The sequence below is a fragment of the Nanorana parkeri genome, unplaced genomic scaffold, assembly GCF_000935625.1.
Source record: "Nanorana parkeri isolate BGI_ZX_2015 unplaced genomic scaffold, ASM93562v1 scaffold9, whole genome shotgun sequence".
NCBI classification, from domain to species: Eukaryota; Metazoa; Chordata; class Amphibia; order Anura; family Dicroglossidae; genus Nanorana; species Nanorana parkeri.
Genome location: NW_017306277.1, coordinates 4,230,664 through 4,247,473, shown reverse-complemented (window position 1 = coordinate 4,247,473; position 16,810 = coordinate 4,230,664). Strand labels below are relative to the sequence as shown.

At 43.9% G+C, this 16,810-nt stretch overlaps 1 protein-coding gene across 1 annotated transcript in view; it reads left to right on the top strand.

Annotated features, from left to right (window-relative positions):
* LRIG1 (leucine rich repeats and immunoglobulin like domains 1) overlaps positions 1-16,810 on the top strand; it is a 97,604-nt gene that overhangs the window by 31,105 nt on the left and 49,689 nt on the right. Inside the window, exon 2 of the mRNA XM_018554488.1 lies at positions 9,138-9,209. Coding sequence (XP_018409990.1) covers positions 9,138-9,209 — 72 coding nt within the window. The remainder of the gene's footprint in view (positions 1-9,137; positions 9,210-16,810) is intronic.

Genomic DNA, 16,810 nt, shown 5'->3' with positions numbered 1-16,810 from the left:
TGGCTTCCTCTCTTCTGGGAAGGCTTTCCACAAGATTTTGGAGTGTGTCTTTGGGAATTTGTACCCACAGAATCAAAAAGAACATTTTCATGTACAATTGTTGGACAAGAAGACCTGGCCTGTAATTAGCACTCCAATTCATTGCAAATGTGTTCTGCAGGGCTGAGGTCAGGGCTCTAGTATGGAGGAACTCTAGTGGCCTACCCAAACTTCTCAAACCATGTGTTTACGGAGCTGGTTTTGTGTACAGGGGCATAGTACTACTGGAACAGAAGAGGTCTTACCCCAAATGTTTGCCACAAGTTTGGAAGCACACAATTATCTAAAATGTCTTTGTGTGCTATAGCATTACCCATACCCTTCAGTGGTACCACCTAAACTCAATCATTTCAAAGGGTGTCCAAATTTGTGGGCCATATAGTGTAGCTGTGATGGGCAGGTGTCTACAAACATTGGGCGATACAGAGGGGAATTTATCAAAACTGGAGCAGGCAAAATCTGGAGCAGTTGCCAATGGCAATCCACCAGCTTCTGTCTTCAGTTTTTTCAGTTAAGAATTGAAAATGAAAGATATGAACTGATTGGTTGCCATGCACATCTGCTCCAGATTTTGTCTGCTCCAGTTTTGATAAATTTCTCTCAGTGTATTTTGGTATAGTGGGGATGCACTTGCATGCTATAATGTTGGGAAAATGTATGCGGTCATAATATCCTTGATATGTTGAACCCATGTTGGCATCTCTGGTCTAAACCCCCCTCCCAACCCTGGTTTGCTCACCCTAGTATGCTTTATAACTCAGGAATAGACAAATGACTATGGATTTCAGGATCCAGCAGTCTATTTAGGAGACAGCTCCAATGGCAAAAACTAGAGAAAACCGCAAAAGTTAGGTGCCTGCTATAAATTTTAAGGAGCATTGGCTACCTGGCTCCTGGGATTTATCTTCACTTTTGTAGAGCAAGTTTTTTCTGAGACCAAGAAACATATAAGCTGAAATCATCTGACGACCATGTAATGTGTATGGGTAGCTGTACTTTTTGTCCTTTGAACTTTTGAAGTTTTTATTTGACACCAAATGCAATTTAGCGTTGTAAAGGCGGCAGCGAGGTTGCAGGTTGTCTTGGTGTTTGGTCAAGTCTCTTTTGATGGAGTTTTGACTATGAAGTAGCTAGGCATGGTCACCACTCTGGTACAATTGGGTAGCCCAGCTTATGTTTCATCACAAGAGTCCAAATATGTCCTACAATGATCATGCCATGATCTATTAATGGTAAAAAACCAAAGCCTACTATTGAAGGATATGCCAACTCCTACCGTCTACTACGTGTGCTTTGCTTTCCAACCTGTTCTTCATTATAAATGACCATGAGCAAACTAAGAACCGGTTTGCGGCAGACGGCCCATATCTTTGCTGATAAATCACCACTGTTTGAAACTCAGGTTATTTAAGACTGGATGGAAATGTTAAATTGTTTGCTTCAATTTTAAGTCCTCTGGCGGCACGGATGCCCAGACAGATGCTTTTTAGATGTAGCTGTCTACTGTAATAGCAACAGATGCCACACAAGTTTTAAGATGACTCTTCAGAGCGTACATTACATTAGGAATCCTGTATATATATCATTTTTTAAAATTTTTTTATTCTCTTCTATATACGTAAAACCGGCGACAGATACCATTTTAGTTAGATGGAAATTACATGAAGCTGCTTTTAGAATTAGTGAAGATGGAACAACACATTTCTCACCATGAGCTGAGGCCAGTGATAGGTCTTGCTGATGTTGGGAAGGTCTATCGGCATACAGACTACATCTTGCTTAAAGTAAAACTAAATTCAAGAACATTGAATATATTGCAGCTTACCAGTTCTTAAATGTGGTGGCTGCATTCGTTTTTTTTTTTTCTGTTTTTTTCCGTAAATCCTGCCTGTAACACACTTCCAGTCCTAGGGCGACAACTCACTGTACTGTGTCTATGAATGAGCAACATTGGTGCTCCCCATAGGTGACAAGTGTTTTTGTCTCTCAAAGAGAGAACGGGAAACAATGCTGATTTGTTAACAGTCAACACAGGCAAAGAGCACAGGATACTACAAGGTCACTAGATTTCTGGCAGGATCGGTGGGAATAATTTAGTACTTGTTAAATAGACATAACACAATTCTTTTAGTGGTATAACAGACCAAAAGATAGCAAATCATTGTTACACTTTTTTGTAGAGTTTTACCTGAAGCATGGCAGCGCTCTAAAGAACCCCATTATTTTCAGTGGTCCCTGTTTACAATGTCATGTCCCTTGTTGCTTGAAAAAGTGCATCTGCTTTCTTTGAGCAGAATTGTGCGTTATTGGCCCCTATAGACTTTAATGGATGTGCCCGAAAAATGTGTGTGTGCTGCTTTTGCCGCAATTTCTTGCCTAATAACGAGGGATGCACCGCTAGCGATACTAGTATCGGTGGCCAAAAACGAGTATTTGGGCAAGTACTCATAGTGGCCCAAATGCTCCAATACCAGATTTTCCGGTCAAAGGAAGATTCCCTCCATTACAGTAGTAATGTAACACATCCTCCCCCCTCCCCCTTGCCTCAGGTGGCCAAAAGTGTAGGGAGGCCTCTGAATAGGGACTTAGGGTTTAGATAAAATACAATCTGCATTGCCAGTTTGTAAACACAGCATGTGGACTTATTATTTCCATTGATTGCCATATATTTGTCTTTGTACATCCCTATGGGGGCGGTTCACGCAAATGCGTGCGTTCCAATATCCCTGTCGCCTGAAATGCTCCCAGTGCTACTTTTGTCACGCTGATCAGCGTGTTTTACATATAGACTTCAATGGAAATGCACTGATTAGCGCGTTCTTGCGTGTTTCAGTGTTGAAACGCGGATATAAACGCCTGAAAGCGCTCAAACACTGTCGCCCTGGTGTGAATCGGGGCTTATAGTTATCACTTGCAACCCCATATTTGTTTTTGGTTTAGTTTTCTGATCTGTCGCGTTATGTGCAATTGTGAGTATTAAAGACACCAGACTTGGCTTGCCAGCATGTCCTTATTAATTTAATTTGCACATTGAACTAATAATGTGGTTATTTTTGTATATCTCAGAATAGCTCCTTTTATGGAAGTGAGGTTTATGGAAAATAAGACATTTTCATCTAAATATAAAAATGTATTTATGCCTTAAGGGAAATACCAGCCATAGAAAAGATGTCATTCACATCGCTAATAGAACAGGAAAAAAAAAGTGGAACACCAGACAAGCAGCTAGACAGATGAAATGCATATAAGGGAGAGGCTTCACCTGCCAAAGGTTTTGTATCCTTGTCCATCCTGTCCTGAGATTTACAGAACTGTTCCACACAGCACAGCCCTGTCTTGCAAGGCAGGGCACCTGATATTTATCTGCATCAGTTTGGTAACTCTTACAGATCTTGTTCATTGCCCAGCCTGTGACTGAACAGTAAAAAGAGAAGCAGCAGACCAATGAGCTCCTCTCCCTGTCACTCTGCTCTCTCCTCCTGAGAGCAGTTTGTTTCAAGCACACAAGCTCTGTAGCACAACTGATTGATTTGGCTCCTTGTGCTGCTTCTCCCTTCCCTAGTCTGAGCTCTGCTCTATAGGGAGGTGCACTAGGCTGATATGAAGTCAGATTCAGGTACTTGCAACTGCTTGCATTTAAAAACCTAAATATAATTATGAATTAATAAACTCACTGTACTGCATTATTTGTGGAGTTGAAGACGAGCTCCAGGATATTTCAAAAATAACCCTTACTCCCGCACTACAAGGGTTAACTCCTCATTTTGGTCAATGGGTGAAAAATAAAGATGCACTCGCCTCCCCAATCCCCCATCCCCCACCCCCCTCCGCTCTGGCTGTTGAATGACCCTCAGCATCCTCACACCTAATGCAGGTCAATGGACCTGCATTAGAGGTGATGACTTCATAGGTCCTTAGACCGCTGGAGCCTGAGGGAGAAGAGGCTGTGGGGACCGGTCCAGCAGCCAAGGTGGACCAAGCATCAGGTGAGTTTTTTCGTCCCTAGACCAAAATGAGCAGTGAACCCATGCCTTGTGGGGGTAGCCCCACTGCAAGGGTTAATAACAAAAAAAGTAGTTAGAGCCGGCGAATGACAATGAAACTGTCACAGGTTGGCTCAATAGATCGGGATGTGAGCGAACACATACCGTCACTCACTCACCTCTGGATCATCTCCCTGCAGTGAGCGGTGACTGTCAGTCACAGCTCCCCGCAGGGATTCCCCCCCTCCCCTCCCCTCTCCAATCCTCCAGCACTGAATGGACGGTGGAGGGGGCGGGCACAGCTGGCTCTGCCTCTAGATGGGTAGAGCCTGCTGTCAGCCAGCTGGGTGGATCTCGACAGCATTGTCGGGATCCGTCCTGGCGGCGGCACTCTCAGTATATAGTGAGCAATAGCCCACTATATACTGAGCTCTGGGTCATATAGGAGGTTAGTATATGTCCTCTTGTGACCCTAAAGAGAACTATGGGATACAAAGGTCACCCCATAGTTCTCTTTAAGTTTTAACAACAACTAGAAAGAAATCCCTTAGGAAATTTTTGTTTCTTAGCAATGGTCAAATCAGTGCGTTTTGTTGCCTAGCAAACCACAAGACTGAATCCCAGACTTGGCATCCGAAAAAAGCCATACAAAATGATTTATCAAAAAAATAAGTCTAATATTTAGTAATAAGCAGAACTGGAGATTTGCAGCGGCTTATAAAGTTGTTGGAGGGCATTTTCCACATTTCACTTTTAGGAGTGCTAAGTGCTACTCCAAAAAGAGAAGCTACTTTAGGATTAGGAGGATTTACTGAGGACTGCAGGCAATTTAAAAGTAAATTGTGTTTGTATGGAATCATTCACAAATATGGTTTTTAAACGCTAACTTCTGTTTTTGGTAATATTTCGGTTTGCCAAACATTTTGTGGCTTTGCATCTCCTCCTCGGCAAACGTTTTGGTCACATTATGTGGAAGGAACTTTCCCCTTCCTTCCCGATTGGACCAGTGTTGGGTTTAAATGCCAACTGTACTTTCATTTTTTTCTTTTTTTTAATTAGTTCCCCCTTCCAGCCTTATCTACAAAAATGGCCGCATGTTACTGACCTTTATAAACCAGGGCCCCATTCATTATTGAATTAAAACCCGAGCACAAAAATATATATCACAGCCTACCAGTTCTTGGATGTAGTGGCTGCAGTAGTTTTTTTTTTTTTAGACATGTTTTTACCTTTTGATGATCCTGCCATTAACAAACTTAGGACAGGACTACAGAACTCTTCTCCCTCTCTTCTCTGTAACACGGGATGGGGAGGGTTGTAGTGTAAAGAGAAAGCTGGGAACAATGTGAATGAAGCTAGCCATGCGCCAGTAGAATCATGTTTGAAAAATCGTTTTTTTTGAAAGTTCGAGCAGTTTTTCAATAGCTACTGGAGTCAAATCGACAATCGATTTTGACCGCAGTGCCGAAAATAATTTGAAACAGCAGCATGAAATTTTTTTTCTTGAACACCAAATTAAGTTTTTGTTTGAGAAATCCCATTCATTTCCAAAACCTGAATGTAAATGGGTAAGTTCACTTTTTCCAAAAATGTGAAAAAATTAACTTGCCGCCACCTCCCCGCTTTCCCTGGTCCCCGTTTTTGATGCCCCCCCACCATTTAGTGTAGCGATCCATACATTGCACACTAGATTTAACTGCCCCCCAGTCTGGAATATTCGTAATGCTTGCAAATAATGAGTGCTCTTTGGCCAGCATGATCATATGACTGTACTGACCAATGAGAAACTCTTCAGAACCAGGGACCTTGTCCCGGAAGTACTAGGGGCTTTTTACTGGTCAGCATGGTCACTTGCCCTCGCTGATCAATAAGAAACTCTTTAGAGCTGGGGACCGGGTCTCGGAGTAAGAAGGGCTTTTTGTTTTGGTCAGCACAGTCACCTGACCATGCTGACTAAAGCAAAACTCTTCAGGGCTAGGGGCCAGGTCCCGGAAGTACAACATTTTATTTTTTATTCGTCAGCCTGTTCACATGACCACGCTGACTAAAGCTGGGGACCAGGTCCCAGAAGTACAAAGGGTTTTTTTTTAAATTGGTCAGCATGTTCACATGACCACGCTGACCAATGAAAAACTCTTTGGAGCTGGAGACCAGGTCCCAGAACTACAAAGGACGTTTTAGATTTTTAGCACTCACCGGCTAAAATCTTGTCTTGATTTGTATTGTAACTGTACTGTACATTTTGTAGAGCACTGTGCAAACTGTTGGCACTATTTAAATCCTGTGTAATAATAATAATTGGTCAGAGCAGTCACATGACCGCGCTGACCAATGAGAAACTCTTCAGAACCAGGGTCCAGGTCCTAAAGTAAGAAGGTCAGGTAGGTGGTAAAAATGCGGCTCAACTGCCCCCCTCGCCACCTAACTTTGGTCCTGATTTCAGGGGCTCGTTGAAAGCTGGCGTGCTGATTAGACTGGAGTCCTTTAAAAATCACCTGAAGGTGAAAAACCTCCTTTTATCTTATAAACGTTTCACTTCCACCTTAACGGTCATCGGAGTTTAAGAGAGACGCCATTATCTCCACACGGTGGCATTTGCCAGGCTCCATTATACGTGATTTCATCTGTCATACGGATATATTTATTTATCCATTTAGACTTCCTCACTCCGATTCAAATCAGTAGTGACACGTACAATCTAAACCTCGTTATGTGGTTAACCAGTAATGTAATCTCCGCTGAGCAAATTACATTTTTGTCCTACATGTTATCAAATGAGGCCGAGGATTTGAATGCCCTGCCATTGCTGCTTCCATCCACCTTTCATTCAGAAGGACAGCCGAGCAATGGATGATGAAAGCGCTTCCGAAGTCTTTCATTCCGGGGAGGGATTGACAAGACAAAGGAAAAGTTATACTGTTGCCATTGTTTGTGTTTATGAGGACTGCGATTCTGCACAGATCGTTACAAACCATGTTTCAGCTCACGAGATTATAATACAATAAGCGCATCAGACGGACGAGGCGGTAATTGGGAAGGACATCCATTGTGCTGCCTGTCTGTAAACCAATTAGACGGCGCTGAACAAGCAACGCAGGTAAAGCGGAGGTCAGGTGCTCCGGGGAAGTGATACAGTGTATCTCACATAAAGGGGAACAATGAACTCTTATTTGATCGATTTCGGTCTGTTAAGTAATTGGAAGTGATTCAAGTTCATGTAAAAAATACCTCATGATCCTGCCAGAAATCATGTCAGCTGATAACTTCCTGTGCTTCAGTCTTATCAGTTGCATTGTTTTCAATTATCCCTGAGGAATATAGAATCGCTGCCCGCTGTGCTATGGAGAAGAGGAAGGGGGCGTTCTGAGGACCTGTTTCTGTTCAAAGAAACTGCACACCACAGCGCTGAGCGAGAGTGAGAGAGTTTTTATACAACCAATCGATTCGTTGAAAAAAATTATCGGGTAACTAATCGATTATAATCGAAAATAATCGTTAGTTGCAGCACTACTCAGCAGACTCCCAATGAAATGTTCTCCAACATCAATCATAGGAAGGCTGCTATCTTCAAGGCCATTGGGAAGGTTGGGAAGTTTCCTCACATGATATGTAAAACAAAAAAATAGACAGCGCCTTCTCGTATAATACCGTTTATAAAAGGAGAGATAACAAATGACATGAAAAACTACTCGCATAAACAATCTCTCCGGATGGAGGAATGATTCAAAGCAGGTCCCAACAAAGGCCACCTAAATTGGCTGGCGTGTTTCGGGGGATATTCCCCCTTCCTCAGAGCTAACATATTGTGAGATAACACACAAATAAATAGGGTGGATGAATGTCATGTGACTACAACCTAGGGCCAATCAATCAAACGCAGCTGATCATCCTAACCGTATCTATGATGATCCAATCAGAAAGAAGTCCGCAGTATGTAATGTCATGACCCCAGTCCTGTTTCTGTTGTCCTGATGCAGTACAGCGAGTGAGAGTTGTCACCCTAGGATAGGAAGTGTGTTACTGGCCAGGCTGAAATAAAGGGGGGGGAAAAAAACAAACTAGAGCGAACGAATGAAGCCGCTACATCTAAGGTTTAGCAAGTTGCAAAATATAACCTTTTCGGTTTTGGGCTTAGACTTTTAAGAGTCACAGATTGTCCCTCGATTTGAAGCTTGGCTCAAGCCAAAACGTTTCCGTTTTGGGATGGGTAAGAACTTGTGTTTGCATTGCTTATGGTCATCGGTAATGAGCTTTCCCCTTCATTCCTGTCTTGATGACACCTCTCACAGGACAGGAAGCAAAAGGAAATGTAATATATACATAATTAATATGAAATTCAGTAGCCAGTCTATCCAATCCTGGAGCCAGGAGGTTTTATTTTTTCACACACACACTATGGAATTCAGGAGCCAGTCTATCCAGTCCAGGAGTCAGCAGAATTTTTTTTAAGGAGCCTGCTCCATTGATGACAAGTAGAGAAAACCCTCAAAAGTTGGGCGCCAGCTGTAATTTTTAAGGAGCATTGGCGACCTGGCTTCTGTTTCCTGTCACTTTCTAAACTGACCAATCAAAACGCATGTATGAATGGTTACCAAGTCCAAACGTCCACTGTGAAGGCAAGTCCACTAAAGCCACAAATATTTTCCTCCCCTTCCCAACCCTGAAATAAAAGGTGCCTTTTTTGGGAATTTTAGGACAGATGACTCATTAATGGCCACAGTACTTCCAGCGTCTCAAAACGAGACAAACGAGCCTGTCGCCGGCTAAATCGCAGCAAGATTGATTTGTTTGGCCCTTCGAATGAAGGGAAATAAATGAAAACAAAACACGGGCTAATGTAGTTTAATTTGCTGATTTAATTACCCGGGTCCGTAACATACAGAGCATTTCATGTATCCTCATAATGCCTTTGTAATTGGCTTGTTTTGCCGAAGCTGGAAAAAAAAAAGAAGAAAAGCTTTTGCTATTTCCTAAAGTGCTTTTGTCTAACAGCGGATCATTTTCCCCCCCACGATCCAGAATAATTGTCAGGCTGCTTTTTGCTGACTTCAGTACCGCCATGTGCTGATTCGATTGCCTTCATTTTTCTCTCCTTTTTTTTTGTCATCTTAACAGAAACCTGAGCCACAACAAGCTGAAGGAGATCGATCCGGCCGCCTTTGTGGAGCTGCTGGGGCTACGGGAAGTGTGAGTATTTTTCTGAAGCTCTCGCTTGCGCTTTTTTACATTTTTTTAAAGAGGTGATTTCTGGGACTTCAGCTGCGAATCCGAAACGCGACACCCAGTCCCCGGACGCCGGCTTCTCTCGGTTCATTTACATCAGCACATTGCCTTTTTTTTCTCTTAAATGTGCATTTGTGTGTATTGTATAGAGATCATTATAACTGCTACTCTTTCTGTATCAATTAGACAATGAGCAGTTTCGGTGATTGCAGGATCAGAGTTTGCTTTCTTAAAGCGCACTCCAGGCAGGCGGCCACAAATCTCAAATATATATCTGAACTGCTTAACCCAGGGATGGCCAAACTGCGGCCCTCCAGCTGTGGTGGAACTACAAATGCCATGAGACTTTGCAAGATTCTCACAGCCACAGGCATGACTCCTGCAGAGAGATGCTTCATGGGATTTGTAGTTTCACCACAGCTGGAGGGCCGGAGTTTGGCCATCCCTGGCTTAACCTGACGAAGTCTTTGTCATATTGTTCAGGCACCTGAATATAGCCAGGTTGTGGACTTCTCTGCATACTATATTGCAGATCCAGGACCCACCCCCAGCTTGCTATTGGCCAAAGTAGGAGCAGCAGCACACTAAGGCAGTCTTCCCATTGCTCTCTGTGCACTGCTCAAAGCAATGAAACCCTTACTGGCTTACAGAGCTCACCCTCCCTCTTCCAGTCTGTGCAGGGGAATATAGGCAGCTTTATGTAAACTACATTGAATTATTATTTTTTTAGAACCCATTCACACTTGTGTGCATTTTTTTCTGTGCTGCGCCATTTATTTTCAGTATTTGATTTAATTATTCATAACAGGTGTTTATATAGTACTGACAGATGACATAGTACTTTTCCTACTACCTGCATTCAAGGAGCTTGCAATTTAGGGTCCCTATCTCACATTCATACATACGAGGGCCAATTTAGACAGGAGCCAATTAACCTCCCAGCATGTCTGTGTAGTGTTGGAGCAAACCAACGCAAGCACAGGGAGAACATGCAATAGGCCCACAACACGTATCTACGGGCCAAAAATGCACTTGCCTAATTTTTTCTTTCAGTGCACCCCCAAGGTAGCACATGTATTCTTGATTACATGCATTGCAATGTGCTAAGGGGTAGGTGTGTTTGTTCCATGTATGCACACTGAGGTGCAATAAAAAAAAAAATGGCAACCCACCACATTCACATCAGTACCTACATTCACATCAGTACCTGCATTCAAGGAGCTTGCAATCTAGGCTCCTTATCTCACATGCTCACATACTAGGGCCAATTTAGACAGGAGCCAGTTATCCTTCCAGCATGTTTTTGGTGTTTTGGAGCAAACCAATGCAAGCACAGGGAGAACATGCAATAGGCCTACAGAGCACATCCGTGGGCCAAAAACGCATTTGCCTAATTTTTTTTCCAGTGCACGCTAAGGTAACACATGTATTCTTGGGTACATGCATTGCAATATGCTAAGGGGGTAGGTGTGTTTGTTTACTCCCATGTATGCACACTGAGCTGCAAAAAATTAAATGACACCAGCGCACCACAACACCGTGTTGTCCTAGTGTGCATATTAATACATGGAAACACACACATAGGTGTGAAGGGGCACAACTGGATTAAATGTTTTTTTAAATTTAGTGTGTGTGTTTTGGGTATATAAAATCTTCATAAATCCTTAATACTGTGCTCTGGCATGAACCCCTCTTGCCCACCCCCTGTCTGTCCCTCTCTAGCCAATCACTGCAGCAGTTATGACTCCATAAGGTGCCTAAATTGTGGTCACGTAATGCCCCAGGTCCCAAGTCTTCCATCTTCTGGTCCATAAAGTGACAAGTGACCAAAGAGTTCTTCGGTTGCTCACGCATTGGCAAACTAAGTCACTGGAACACACAAAGGTGGGCAGGATCACTGAAAACTCCAAGGTAGAGCTGTACGGAGTCAGGAACTATGGCAAGACATGTTGGAAGGCCAGCGATGGACAAATCCCAGGAGCCAGGTCTCCAGTGCTCCTTTAAATTTACAGCTGGTGCCTAACTTTTGAGGTTTCCTTTGGTTATTTTCAATGGAGCCACTCCACTTCAAATGGCTCCTGAATTCCATATTGATTTGTCTTCCCTGAGGAAGCCATAACCTGGCTCTGTTTAAATATCACTTTTTGGTGGACTGACCCTTTAAGGAATTTGCCTATAAACTTTTCTTTATGTGTTTGTCATGACTCTATGAGGCTTGTGTAGGTGTCCCGCTGAGGCTAAGCTGTCATGGCCGACTACTCTTGCAATTTGAGAACACGTAAATTAGGAAAACGGTTTGTTGCGGAGTTCCAAATGACTTAAACACAATCTTTAGATTTCACTGTATAGCTGACGTTGAAGTCAATCCTAAATCAGATTGGCATTAAATCCCGGGAATGAAGTGTCCCCGGTTTTCTAATGGAAGTAGCAGAAAAGCCTCCAGCTCCCTGCCATGGAGTTTTCCTGTTTGTCACTTTCTCTAGTGACAAACATATATTACAGCAATGTGCCTTGTGACTTTATGTGCCCTCTAAATTGTACGTATGCAGAATATTAGATATCACGATTATGGTCCCTTCATATATTACTGCATGCTTCTCTTTTCTAATGTTTCAAGGAAAGGCTCAGAATTCTTCTTTTATTTTTAACTGTTTTCATCTGTAGTCTGTAGAATGTGGTTTCCCTGCTTAATGCATTCTGCAGATGAAATGTTAATCTACTCTCCATGATATAGGTAGGATCACACAGATCTGCGTTCACCTAGCTGTGTGACCATGCTGTCACTGACAGCTTCGGGTCTCCACTAACTATGACTACCCAACATTTTCTGATGGATTAGAGGTTAATTTTTAGTCAGAACCCCCTGCCTTCAGTCTTGCTCAGTTGTATAGGCTTCTCGGCTGTGCTGAAATAGCTTACTCTGATTTCACTGCACTAGAGCTGCAGCTAACGATTATTTTCAAAATCGATTAGTTAGCCGATTATTAAGTTCGATTAATCAGTTAATCGGATAAACAATAAAATAAAGTTTAAAAAATGGCTCCAGTGATGGACTACTAGTTTGTATTGAGGTTGTAGTCCATCACAGGAGCAAGCTTAGAGCGGTGGAAGTAAAAAAGAAAAAAAAGATAGTGTGGTGTGCAATATAGTGAATTGGAAAGTGTAAAATTATACAGCAATGAATGCAGAATGGCACCGGCTATAGAGGACTACAAATCCCAGCAAAAGCACATTATACAGCGCAATGCAGAACACCGCCAGCTATAGAGGAATACAACAATTTCCAGCAATAGTACACAATAGCTGGCGGCATTCTGCATTGCGCTGTATAATGTACTATTGCTGGGTTTTGTATTCCTCTATAGCTGGTGGTATTCTGCATTGCGCTGTATAATGTATTATTGCTGGGACTTGTAGTCCTCTATACAGCGCAATGCAGAATATCACCAGCTATAGAGGAGTACAACAAATCCCAGCAATACATTATACATACAGTGTATAATGCATTGCTGGTATTTGTATTCCTATGTATAATGTACAGTACAATGTACCAGAGAAATACAAATCCCAGCAATACATTATAGAGCACCATGTGTGGGAAAGTGCAGGCTTACCTGAGCAGTCTTCCAGCAACTTGCTTCTGAGATTGGACCTGTCTATCAGCTGCTGTCATCCCCCCACACCTGCTCCTCCTTACTACATCTCCCCGCGTGCCTTGCCAATCGTGGATGGGCAGGAAATGTGAGGCGGGGAGGAGGTGCGGCGTGTGGAGCGTGGATGCGAGCGGGTCTGGCAGCGGCGAGCGTGAGGTGGGGAGGAGGTGCGGCACACAGTGTGTGGAGCTGTGAACAGGGCCAACCGATCGGAAGCCGATTAATCGATTATTGAAAAAGTTGACAACTTTTTCAATAATCGATTATAATCGATTATGTCGATTAGTTGTTGCAGCCCTACACTGCACACAGTGAGCTTCTCACAATGTGCATTAGAAGCTGCAGCAGGTCAGATAGAGCCCGTCTCATTTCCTGGCTGGGGGTTGCCCAGCATTCAATTTCCAAAGATACACAAAGTATAAGGGTGTACTTGTACTAGGCAAGGTTGTCTTGCACCGTGCCTGAGCAGGCTTGTTCTCACCCCTCACCTCCCTCGACTAGTGCTGGACTAGAGCACGCTTCCTGTGCTCACATTATGCCGGGCCCGAGCATGCTTACCTCATCTGTACCCTTGCTATCTACATGGACACAAATGGATATAATCTGCTCCACTTTTCCCATTCCATGCTCGGGCATGGTTAGCCATATACACCAAGCCGGGGTCCAAATGAATTGACCCCCAAACCACCTCTTTCAAGTGGGCCAGGGCACATTATGGAGAGACTGCCAACTGAACTAGGGTTCAAACTTGCTCAGTGCATACACCCTAGTGTGAGTTCACCCTAAATGTTCAACGTAATATCCTAGAGATATAATAAAAATCCAGCATATCCGTTGTGATATCCATTCAACACATTTCTTGGAGCAAAGTCCTTTTCAAGGATGTATATATGCAGGTAAATATGAATAATCTCTTCACATGAACACACATGTGGACAGGGCTGTGGGGTTGTATTGAAATCAATGGCACCGCAGCCATGCCCCCCGCCCACAATGCAATCGCCCGCACCCGGAACACAGGCACATTAGTGCCTGCATTCCGGTCCAGTGCGATCTGCAAAAATAGTGCTTGCAGCATTTTTGTGGATCACACTGGACTGGAACGCAGGCACTAATGTGCCTGGGTTCCGGGTGCAGGCGACGCACTGTGGGCGAGGGGCCTGGCTGCGGTGCCATTGACTTCAATGCACCGCCACGCCCCCTCCCGCCCCTGAATGCAGGTGTTTTTTCGTTGGCAGATCTCATTGAGCTCGTCATTTGAAAAGTAGATCTCCAGACAAATTGTGGGCGCCCCTGATGTACATGCATACATACATTCATATTACATATCTCTGTTATTACATTGGAGACTTATACTTTGTGTATCCACCTTGGAAATTGGTTTTATCGCTGTGATATTGAGAGGCTTAATCTATTGTAATGCTTTTGAATACAGAAGTGTATTCTAGTTTTATAGATCTTGATATCCTGAATTGCTGCATACCATAAAACACCCCACTACATATATACTATTTTCGTTTAAAAGGGGAAAAATACCGTCAACAACTATAGTTTCCATTTAATGAACAATGTTTTAAGTCTGCATTCAAGAGCTTGCTTATAATCTGGAGATTAGGCTTTACTTAATACAAGATTGTAAAAGTCTAGTCCATGTTTTAACAGTCTCCGCTTTCACTTGACATCAAATTGGCAGCTGGTCCATAAATATTTTATGCAGAGTATCCTTGTGTTCCCATCCGTGGCCAGCAAGTCTGTTTATGTGAGCCAGAAAAGACCGGGCAGCCAAAAGCCATTATGAGAGCCCCAATAAAAGCAGCATGTATGTGCACTGCAGAATCCATAAAGCGCTCGCGGCTTACTCTACTCTGTCAGGAGAAAAGGTAGCATACGAGGACGACTTAATGACAAAATTACTGAGGGACCTGTCATAACACTCGCACCGCATCGCTTATTGAAATGTCTTTACTTGTACTTCTCCGTGCCAGACAGGAGTCAAATTTTTCTTTTGTTAAGTCTGACAACACAGATAAACACAATGTGAACAAATGTGTTTGTGGGTTTTTAATCAGTGTTATCTAAAAGCATTGAGGACAAATTGGTAACGATTAGTAAATGCGATTGTCATTGACTTTGGAACTGTTCACGTTACATTGGTTAAATAAAGGTGCCGTGTTAAGGTGCACATACACCTTACGACCATCGCAAGACTTTTGTCTTGCGATGGTCGTATGCTTCTTGAAAGCCCGTACGATCTGCCCACCTTGGACGGGCAGATCGTACTTGCAATCATCGAAAGCCCATTTTGGCGATCTGCCCATCTTGGCCCTGAGGGGCAGGCTTCCGATGACGGCAATGCAGAACGGGCAGTGTGCGCATGCGCACACCGGCCCGTTCCGCAGCTATCGGGCGAGCAGGCTAGAAACCCGCCGAGAATCGTACTATTCTCGGCGGGTTTTCGAACATGTTGGCTCGACAAAAGACGTGCGATCGTACAGTAGAAACGGTCGCACGTCTTAGTTCACACTGCTCGATTCTCGTACGATCGCGGGATTTCGCCTGATTCTTGTACGAGAATCGAGCAGTGTATGCGCACACTGCCCGTTCTGCATTGCCGTCATCGGAAGCCCGCCCCTTAGCGGGGCGGGCTTTCGATGATCGCAAGTACGTTCTGCCCGTCCAAGGTGGGCAGATCGTAGTGCTTTCAAGAGGCATACGACCATCGCAAGACAAAAGTCTTGCGATGGTCGTAAGGTGTATGGGCACCTTTAGTCTTATTTGTGTGGTGCAGCGTCCACCAGTCGTGTACACTCAGGAGGAAAAGGTTATTGAGCAGATGAGATTGTGAAATCTCTGAAAGGGAGCCATCTCGGGGGCTGGGTGCAGTCCTCCCCCTTTTCTCCTAGTTAGCCTACATAGAAGTGTGTGCCAATCCTTAAAGGAGAACTATGAGGTGAGTGAGTGTCACTCATCCTCATAGTTCTAGCCGACATGTGACAATGAAACTCTCACGTCGGCTCAATAGGTCGGGAAGTGAGCGAACGCATACCGTCGCTCGTTCACTTCTCGATCATCTACCTGCAGAGAACGGTGACTCTCAGTCACTGCTCCCCCTCTCCGGAGGATTCCCCTCTCCGATCCTCCAGCACTGACTGGAGGAACGGAGAGGGGAGGGGGCGGGCACAGCTGGTTCTGCCTCTAGATAGGCAGAGCCAGCTGTCATTCACGCACACGGATCTTGACAGCATTGTCGGGATCCGCCCCGGCTGCGACGGCCTCAGAATTCTGCAAGCTGTAGCTCGCGATATACTGAGCTTTGGGTCACGGGAGGAGGTTAGTATATGTCCTCCCTTGACCCTTAAGAGGACTATGTGGAAAAACGCTTACCCCATGGTTCTCTTTTAAAGCCCAAATCCAGTTTGGGCATTAAATCAAGGAGTGGATCCCATGACCCTCTGTCTGTTAAACTCACCTGATCTCCGGTGCTGTCCCCTGCAGATATACCGATGCAGTGCTGCTTTTCTTCAGGTTGATGGCTGGCCACCATCATTCAACCCACTTCCTGTAATCCCAGGAAATCAAGGGCCCACCCTGCCACTCTGGACTCCCAGGAGAATGCTGCAGAGAGTGAGGTCTGGGGTCTTCAGATTTTGGGATTTTATTTTTTTGGTTTGTTTTATACAACTTGTTTCAGGGGAACAGTTGTCGTTACTGATTTGTGATTTGAACAGTATCGCCCACCTTCTACTTTATAATGAAACTGTAAAGCTAAATAACTGGTTGCAATCAAAGTCTTTTGATCGTTTGCATACGGCAATTCTCTGGCAAACACTGCAATTAGTTTATACAATAATTCCATTCTGGTTGCTGCTAGTGACTGTTTGTGTACCTAGAACGTGGTAGTTGTTGGTTTTT